The sequence below is a fragment of the Orcinus orca genome, chromosome 7 (assembly GCF_937001465.1).
Source record: "Orcinus orca chromosome 7, mOrcOrc1.1, whole genome shotgun sequence".
Classification (NCBI taxonomy): Eukaryota; Metazoa; Chordata; class Mammalia; order Artiodactyla; family Delphinidae; genus Orcinus; species Orcinus orca.
This window is the reverse complement of record NC_064565.1, coordinates 65,654,567-65,664,050: the sequence shown is the minus strand read 5'-3', so window position 1 is coordinate 65,664,050 and position 9,484 is coordinate 65,654,567. Positions and strand designations below refer to the sequence as shown.

The 9,484-nt window shown below is 38.3% G+C and overlaps 1 protein-coding gene across 1 annotated transcript in view; it reads left to right on the top strand.

Annotated features, from left to right (window-relative positions):
- Window positions 1-5,991: 5,991 nt before the first annotated feature.
- LOC105747703 (cytochrome c 2) overlaps window positions 5,992-9,484 on the top strand; it is a 29,646-nt gene continuing 26,153 nt past the window's right edge. Inside the window, exon 1 of the mRNA XM_004267366.2 lies at window positions 5,992-6,160. Within this exon, the coding sequence (XP_004267414.1) occupies window positions 5,992-6,160 (169 nt within the window). The remainder of the gene's footprint in view (window positions 6,161-9,484) is intronic.

The following is a 9,484-nucleotide window of genomic DNA, read 5'->3' as shown; positions in this document are numbered from 1 at the left end:
GGTCGGGGAGCTGCTGCGCCCCTAGCGGCCCGGGGGAGCCTGACGCAGTCTACGGCGCCAATCCCGCGGAGCCAAGGCCCACGCACCAGGTGTGTGATCCTGGTTCCCTGTTGCTGTAAGTCTCTGGTGCGCGGGCTTTCCCGTCGCTGGCTCTGCCCCACTCCCAAAGCCCATGGTGTCTTCCCCCAACCTTGCCACCTTGGTCGTAAGCTCACTAGAACAGCTCTATAGGACTGAGTTAAAACGTTCAGCCTTAGAGCTGATCAACCAACTCCAGCCTCATTGTTGAGAAAACTGAGATGAGGAATTGGGGCCCATGGAGTAGCAAAAGGTAATAGAAAAACAAACAACAGAGCCCAAACCAGAAACAACTCCATCTTCTGATCTACTCAACTCCCAGAAGCAACCGTGGGAGGTTTAAGGGCAGAAAGAATGCAGCGCACAGCTGTGGAACTAGGAGAAATCCTAAGGTGCAAGCAAAGTGGGAAATCTACTGACTTCTAAGGCTTGTTGTTAATGGGCCTTGAGGAGAGGTCAGCATAAAACTGGCAGAAATCCAGAAACAAGGCAGTGGCACTGGAATGAACTGAAAGGAACAAACCAGAAAATGGTTCAGGAGCAGAGCTTCTTAAATGTTCAAGTCCAGGGTTACTATGAATGAAAATAGGTAAATACTGTTCATCGGGTGCCAACCGTAAGCCAGGCTCTGTGCAAGGAGATAGACATACAATGCAGAAATGGAAGAACATGATGCCTGCCCTAAGAGAGCTTTTTTTCTATTGTGGCATTCTTACATGAAAATATATAATGCAAAGTAATATCAGATTGTGTTAAATGCTTTTGTCACTGAATTGTGTGAGCTTGGACAAATTACCTCATGCTTCCAGCTTCAGTTTCCTCAACTGTAAAGTAGAAATAATATTACCTACTAAATAGCATAGTTGTCAAGCTTAATTAATTCATCCATTCTATTAAGCCAGAAATGTTTTTGACTGTCTAGTATGTGTTGGGAACTGTGCAATACCCAAGTGATATGTCTTAAACAAAATGATCACTCTCCTTGCCTCATGAAGTTAATAGATTGGGCTTGTCTAGTTAGGATTATTTGAGATAATATATATGGAGCTAATAGCTTAGTGATCAAATAAGATAATATGCGTACAATGCACGATGGAGATTTTCTTATTCCATTTCACTATGCTGTCCACTCCCCCACTCTTGATATTGTACCGTTGTATGATGGCAACCGAAAGTTAGGGATTCTGGGTTCCCACTCCGGCTTTAGCACAAAATTGTGACAATTTCTCCTTGTATTACGGTCCACGTCTGTAAAATGAGGGCTCTGTTTACCCTGGAGCTTAGCAAGTTAAGGAAGTATCTTATCTTAACTTTCCACTTCTCTTTATCTTACCCAGACCAATCAAAGTGAATGAAAACAATGTGGTAATGTAATAATTTTATTGATGTGATGAAAGTGTGGATTCTAGCAACACTATTTTCCACCAGTGCCATCTAGTGGAAAATGTATAATTTTCTTAAACTGCACTTACTGGGAAATTTCTATTAGTAGAACAAGATTACTGATTGGTATACTGAAAATTTTAGAGCAGTTAATTTTATTTTAGAAGGGATAAAAGATTGGATAAAACAAAACCAGAATCAGAAATATTGGGTAATGCTGAGAAAGCAAAATTTCTTTACCATTTAATCATGTGAAATACCACATATTCAATGAAAATAAGAAATTTACTTATAAGTTACTAAATTATAGTAAATATATCTTTCTTTGACTTGTCTATTTATTTTAAACAGATTTATTGAGATATAATTCAAATATCACACAATTCACCCATTTAAAGTGTTCACTTAAATGGTTTTTAGTATTCACAGAGTTGTGCAACCATCACCACAATTGTAGAACATTTTCATCACTCAATAATGACAGATTTGTCATGTTTCAAATCATATAAAATCACATTTGAACATGAATCACATGTAACTAAAACAGCTGAAAATTCTGAGATTTGAAAGGATGATTATTAATTTGTCTTATATTAGAGAAAAGATATGCTGGGCCTTTGCAGATTAAATTAAATAAAACACATAGCCTATAATGCACAATTATTAGAATAATAAACACATTAGAATGATAGACACTGAATTTCACATGAAATTCAGATTTCCCTTGAAATTTTTTCTTCTGAAGTTCTCACTAATTTTTTTTTAAAAATGAGAGATTATATTGTAACTTATTTTTGAAATGCAAGGATAAAATAGTAAATTCTTGTCATTGTTTTACAAAATTTCTCCAAACTATGATCTATTTACAATGAGGCTTATTGGTTATTGAGATTAGTCATCATACATTATATTTAAGTAAAAATGCTTTGCCTGATTTGCACATTTTTACTAGATTTTACCACTGATATTTGTTGGTGATCAATTAGTAACTTTGAGATTGTTCTGTAGGAATATGGTCCAGAGTATCCATTTTTTTCCCATCCTGTAAGGCTACTGGCTACTGATAATATATGCAAGCACATAGCCTGGCTTGTGGTAGCTACTCAATAAATAATAGTCTCCTTTTATTTCTTGAGTTTGAATGCTTTGTTTGAGTTTGAGAATAATATTTAACACCAGATTTTTTTCCCCCTTTTGATTCAATTTGATGAAATACATCTTTTAAATATGTAGCTCACAGGACAGAACACATAGGTATCACTTGGAGTAGTTTCATTCAACCATCTGGTAATTGTGGCTATTAAAATTAATTAAAATAAAAAAAAATCAGTCGCATTAGTCACACCTCAAGGGCTCAAAGTTACTTGCGGCTAGTAGACAGTGTCCACGCTGAATATTTCCATCATGGCAGAAAGTTGTATTGGACAGAGCTCCAGAGAACAAGAATATGGGTAAATCTCACACTTACCTATTACACAAAATTTAATAAATTATTTTAATATTCCTATTTCTCTGCTACAGCCTTACCACTCACATCTCACTGAATTAATTATGTAACCACAGGTAAACTACTTTTCCTTCTCACGTTTTCCTAAACACGACTTTGACTTTCTTACGTTTCTGCCTTCAATACCCTCGTCTTCGTATAGCTTTCCCAGTCCTCTCCTTTATATCTTCCTCCCTCGCTCATTCTCTCTCTGTTTCTATTCATACTCTATTCTGCTCTTTTGGCGATTAACGAGCAGCTTGCAACCTCGCTGTCCGTTCTTGTATTATTGCACTTTTTATGTAGCTCATTTATAATGATTTAACTTTTAATGTACTTAAATCTTGCCCCAGCTGGATTATAACTCATAGAAAATTGGCGCTTCAGGTCAGTGTTTGTCCTTACGAGTTGCTTGGCACCGTGTCTTGCCCACAGAATAAGTAGTTGCCTTATTCATTTATTGACGTGATTTGACTCCCGCAATCAAATACTAACGGACCATTCATAAAACATTGGATTCCTACTTCAAGCAAGAGCTGGTACATATTGTGAATATACATAGATAATTTAACTCTTCAGTTAGGTAAAAGTGAAACAAACAAAGCCGGACCCTTACTCTGTCACGTTTACACTCAGTCACTGACGGCTCGGCAGCGCGAAGCTTTAGGCCCCTGCGAGAATTGCGATTCCGTGGGATTTGGGAGCCAATCAGCAGTGCCGATGGAGCCCCGCCTACCACTGGCTGGCGTCCACCAGAAGCACATGCAGGCCCGGCGTTTCAGTGCGGCCTTACGAGGCGCTGCAGCCGCCGGGCAGCCAGACTTGAACTTGGGGCGCACGCTTTGGCCGAGCCGCCGCACAGTTGACGTTAAAGGTTCTCTGGGGAAGCGGAGGATGGAGCAGCTGGCCCTGTGGTAAGTATGGGACTAGGTAGGAGGGGGTGGGCCGGGCCCTCATGTGATCTGAGCACTGGTTATGGGCCATGATGCAATTTGGGCCTGGGTTCACTCAGAGAGGAGGATCCAACCGTTTGGTTAGTAAGAAGCTCGCCTTAGCCCCAGCGAGGTGGGGCCTGGGTACCCCTGAAAGTGCTACAGAAGACAGTTTCTAGAGAGGGACCTCTCTGCAGCAGCCTTTCTTTCTTTTTTTTTTTTTTTTGCGATACGTGGGCCTCTCACAGCTGTGGCCTCTCCCGTTGCGGAGCACAGGCTCCAGACGCGCAGGCTCAGCGGCCATGGCTCACGGGCCCAGCCGCTCCGCGGCATGTGGGATCTTCCCGGACCCGGGCACGAGCCCGTGTCCCCTGCATCGGCAGGCGGACTCCCAACCACTGCACCACCAGAGAAGCCCCTCGGTTGAGTTTTGGAGGTAAAAATGTGCTTAGAACTGTACTGTCAAGAATTAGGTATTTTAGTTATTTATGTAACAGTAACCCTTATGTGGAATCCATTCCCATTCCCACCTCCCCCGCAACCATTCTTTAAAGAATACAAACTGCAGGAAAACAAAACCCAGGTACTGCATTTTAAACTAAATTTTTTTCAATAAGTTAAAATTATTTTAGTTTTTATATCATTTTGGATGGAAGAGGCATTTATTTAGGTACATAACAGAGTTTTTGGCAGTCTTTTTTTTTTTTTGCGATACGTGGGCCTCTCACAGCTGTGGCCTCTCCCGTTGCGCAGCATAGGCTCCAGACGCGCAGGCTCAGCGGACATGGCTCATGGGCCCAGCTGCTCCGCGGCATGCGGGACCTTCCCGGACCGGGGCATGAACCCGTTTCTCCTGCATCAGCAGGCGGATTCTCAACCACTGCGCCACCAGGGAAGCCCTGGCAGTCTCTTTTTAAAATTGTTTTTTATTATTTGTAAGAATTCTTTATTTTATTTATTTATTTATTTAAATTTATTTTTGGCCGCATTGGGTCTTCATTGCTGTGCGTGGGCTTTCTCCAGTTGCAGCGAGTGGGGTCTACTCCTCGTTGTGGTACTAGGGCGTCTCTTTGTGGTGGCTTCCCTTGTTGCGGATCCTGGGCTCTAGGCGCGTGGGCTTCAGTAGTTGTGGCGTGTGGGCTCAGTAGTTGAGGCACGCAGGCTCCAGGGCACACAGGCTTCAGTTGTTGTGGTGTGCGTGCTCAGTAGTTGTGGCTCGCGGGCTCTAGAGTGCGGTCTCAGTAGTTGTGGTGCATGGACTTAGTTGCTTCGCAGCATGTGGGATCTTCCGGACCAGGAATCAAACCTGTGTCCCCTGCGTTGGCAGGCGGATTCTTAACCACTGTGCCACCAGGGAAACCCCGAGTTTTTGGCAGTCTTACCGAAATATCTTTAGGCAGAATTTATTGTGTATGTCTATCACTGTGTAACAAACCCCTCCTTACTTAGAACTGTATATTTTCTACTACATGTACTAATGCTGACTGAACTCAGTAATGTTTGATTGTTTTTAGGTAGTGCTTGATTTAGTCTGGTAGATTTGTTTACAGCTGAGAGTGTAAGGTAAATAGGAAATTATGTATTACATGTAGCTTGCTGTGGCCTCATTTCTATATGGTTTTTTATAGTTTTGTCTATTATTGCAGGCATGTAAATAATCATAATAAATATCATATTTAATCACCTTTCCAATTTGTTATGTGATTATTTTTAAGTAAGGGAATACCAATTTAGACATATATGCTTCACGTCATTGTTTGCACCTCTACTTTTTGGAAGTGAAAAGAAAAATAGAATATTGTTGTCTTAGGTAAATTACTGTAATTGTTTGAAGGCTGAAGGAAAACCAGGCTTATACCAACAGCAATTTCTGAAGTAGCAATGGCTAGAAATTCAAAATAAACCTGATAAGTGAGATGATTCTTTATAAAATTGGATGCTATGTTTGTGTTTTTGAGCACTCAGAATTTAAAGCATGTCTGCTTTAAATTATATTTTGGTTTAATATCATTAGTATTCACTTCAGTCAAAGTGATGAAATTCCTTTTTATCCAGCCTTGCAAATCAGATATTTTCTTTGGTTTGTGGTTTAATGTTTCATTGCAGAACAAAATGGCAAATGCTGAGGCAGGCAAGAAGATCTTTGTTCAAAAGTATGCTCAGTGCCACACAGTGGAAAAAGGTGGAAAACACAAAACTGGTCCAAACCTCTGGGGCGTTTTTGGCAGAAAAACAGGACAAGCACCAGGATTTTCTTATACCGTTGCAAACAAAAACAAAGGTAAAAACTAGGCAGTTGTTGGAGAGAACCAGAAACTTTGTAGCAAAGAAGAAGCCACAGGATTTGATATAATAATTTCCCAATTTGCAGAATTAAAAATGAAATCCACATGTTTATATCATGGAAATATTGATTTATGTCATAAGATCTGTGTTTGGATAACTGGTCATCTTTATGATCAGAGAAATTAGTAATCCTCTGTGGCATAAGTTTTTTTGCCTATACAAGGAACTTCATTTTATGCAATACATATATCTTGAAAAAGCATGAACTAAATTAAAAAAAATCAAATTATGTTTTAATGGCATAATGGCAATTTTTTATTTGTAGTAGTGATTCTTAGCAGGGTGTGGGGAATGTTATATAGTTTGAAAAAGTATATTCAATCATTTCTTTGTTGGTGGAAAGCGTGTAGATGACAGTTAATTTTAGGATTGAAATTCAAAATGGTTGCAAAAGACTAATATCTTTGCAAAGCAATTTATTACTCTTGGAGATATCTATATCTCTATATACTTACGTATATAATTAGCATTCACTTAAAAATAGGGTACAACTCTAGTTTTTAAGCTGTTCTTGGTGTACAGAATGGACTTGAGGACAAGGTGGGTGGGGAAGGGGAAGCTGGGATGAAGTGAGAGAGTGGCATGGACATATAGATACACTACCAAATGTAAAATAGATAGCTAATGGGAAGCAGCTGCATAGCACAGGGAGATCAGCTCGGTGCTTTGTGACCACCTAGAGGGGTGGGATAGGGAGGGTGGGAGGGAGACGCAAGAGGGAGGAGATGTGGGAATATATGCATACATATAGCTGATTCACTTTGTTGTACAGCAGTAACTAGCACAACATTGTAAAGCAATTATACTCCAATAAAGATGTAAAATTAAAAAAAATTTGTTCTTGGTATCTCACCATTTCTTACAGGCCCAAATTTCAGATCACTACTACACCACTGTTTGGAAAGGTTTTTATTTTATTTTGTTTTGTGTTATTTTACTTTATTTATTTTTCTTTCTATTTTTCTAATTGAGATGAAATTCACATAACATACAATTAGCCATTTTAAAGTGTAAAATTCAGTAACATTTACTGTATTCACAGTGTTGTACAATCACCACCTCTCTTTAGTTTCAAAACTTTTTCATTATCCCAGAAGTATCCCTGTACCCATTAACTAATCACTTTCCATATCCCCCTACCCCCATCCTTTGGTAACCACTTATCTGCTGTCTCTATGGATTTGTCTACTCCAGATATTTCATATAAAAGGAATCATGTAATACATGATCTTTTATGTCTAGCTTCTTTTGCTTAGAATATTTTCAAGATTCATTGAAGTTGAAGCATGTATCAATATTTCATTCTTTTTTTATGGCTGAATACTATTCCATTGTATGTATATATCACAATTTGTTTATCCGTTCATCAGTTGATAGACATTTGGATTGTTTCCACCTTTTACCTGTTGTGAATAGTGCTACTATGAACATTTGTGAAAAAGTGTTTAAGTCCCTGTTTTCAGTTACTTTAGATCTATACCTAGGAGTGGAATTGCTGAGTCAGTTAACTACGTTTAACTTTTTGAGGAAAGGTCAGATTGTTTTCCACAGTGGCTGTACCATTTTACTTTTCCATCAGCAGTGTAGGAGGATTCTTATTTCTCTGTATAGTCACCAACACTTGTTCTTTTCTTTTCTTTTCTTTCTTTTTCTTTTTTAATTGCCGTCCTAGTGGGTATGAAGTGGTGCCTGGTGAGTTTGCTTTGTATTTCCTTAATGATCCATAATACTGAGCATTGTTTCATGTGCTTGTTGGCCATTTGTATATTTTCTTTGGAAAAATGTCTGTTTATATTCTCTCCCCATTTTTTATTTGGGTTGTTTGCCTCTGTTGTCGAGTTATAAGATTTTTTATGTATTCTGGACACTAAACCCTTATCCAATAAGTGACTTGCAAATATTTTCTCTTATTCTGTAGATTGTCTTCATTTTTTAAAATAATGTCTTTTGATGAACAGTGATTTTTAATTTGTATGAATGCCATTTATCTATTTTTGTTGTTGATGTTGCTTGTGTTTGGGTGTAAAATCTGAGAATCTATCATGAAATCTAAGGTCATAAAGATTTACCCTATGTTTTCTTCTAATAGTTTTATAGTTTTATCTCATATTGATATTTAGGTTACTGACCTACTTTTAATTAACCAAAATTAATTATCATTAATTTTTTATATAGAGTGAGGTAGTGGTCCAACTTCATTCTTTTGCATGTGGTTATCTAGTGTTCCTAGCACCATTTGTTGAAGAGATTCTTTTACGGTTGAATTGTTAAAAATCATTTTACAGCCTTGTTGAAAATCAGTTGGCCATATATGTTAGGGTTTACTTCTGGACTTTCAATTCTCTTTCATTTGTCTGTACATCTATTCTTATACTAGTGCTACACTGTTTTGATTACTGTAGCTTTGTAGTAAATTTTGAAATTGGGAAGGGTGAGCCCTCCAACTGTGTTTTTATTTTTCAGTATTGTTTTGGCTATTCAGGGCCCTTTGCAATTCCATGAGTTTGAAGATCACCTTTTCCATTTCTGCAAAAAAGGCCTATGGAATTTTGATAGAGCTTGTATTGTATCTGAAGATTGCTTTGGGGAGTATTGCCATTTTAACACTATTAATGTTACATTCTGTGAACGTGGGATGCCTTTCCTATTATTTAGGTCTTCTTAAATTTATCAGTATTTCGTAATTTGCAGTGTGCAAGTCTTTCACCTTCTTGATTAAATTTATTTCTACCTATTTTATTCTTTTAGGTACTATTATTAATAGAATTGTTTTTAAAATTTCCTTTTCAGATTGTTCACTGCTTGTGTGTAGAAACAGCTGATCTTTGTATGTTGATCTTGTGCTGTGCAACTTTGCTAAATTCATTTATTAGCTCTAGTAGATTTTCTGTGGATTCTTTACAATTTTCTATATAGAGAATTATGTCACCTGTGAATAGAGATAGTTTTAGTTCTTCCTTTCCAATCTGAGTAGCTTTTATTTCTTATTCTTCCCTAATTGCTCTGGCTAGGACTTACGGTAGAATTCTGAATAGCTCTGGGGAGAGTGAGCATCTTTGTTTTGTCTTGTTTGTTTTTTGGTTTCTTTTTAAATTAATTTATTTAATTTATTTATTTTTGGCTGCGTTCAGTCTTTGTTGCTGTGCATGGGCTTTCTCTAGTTGAGGCAAGCGGGGGTTACTCTTTGTTGCGGTGTGCGGGCTTCTTGTTGCAGTAGCTTCTCGTGTTGTGGAGCATGGGCTCTAGGCATGTGGGCTTC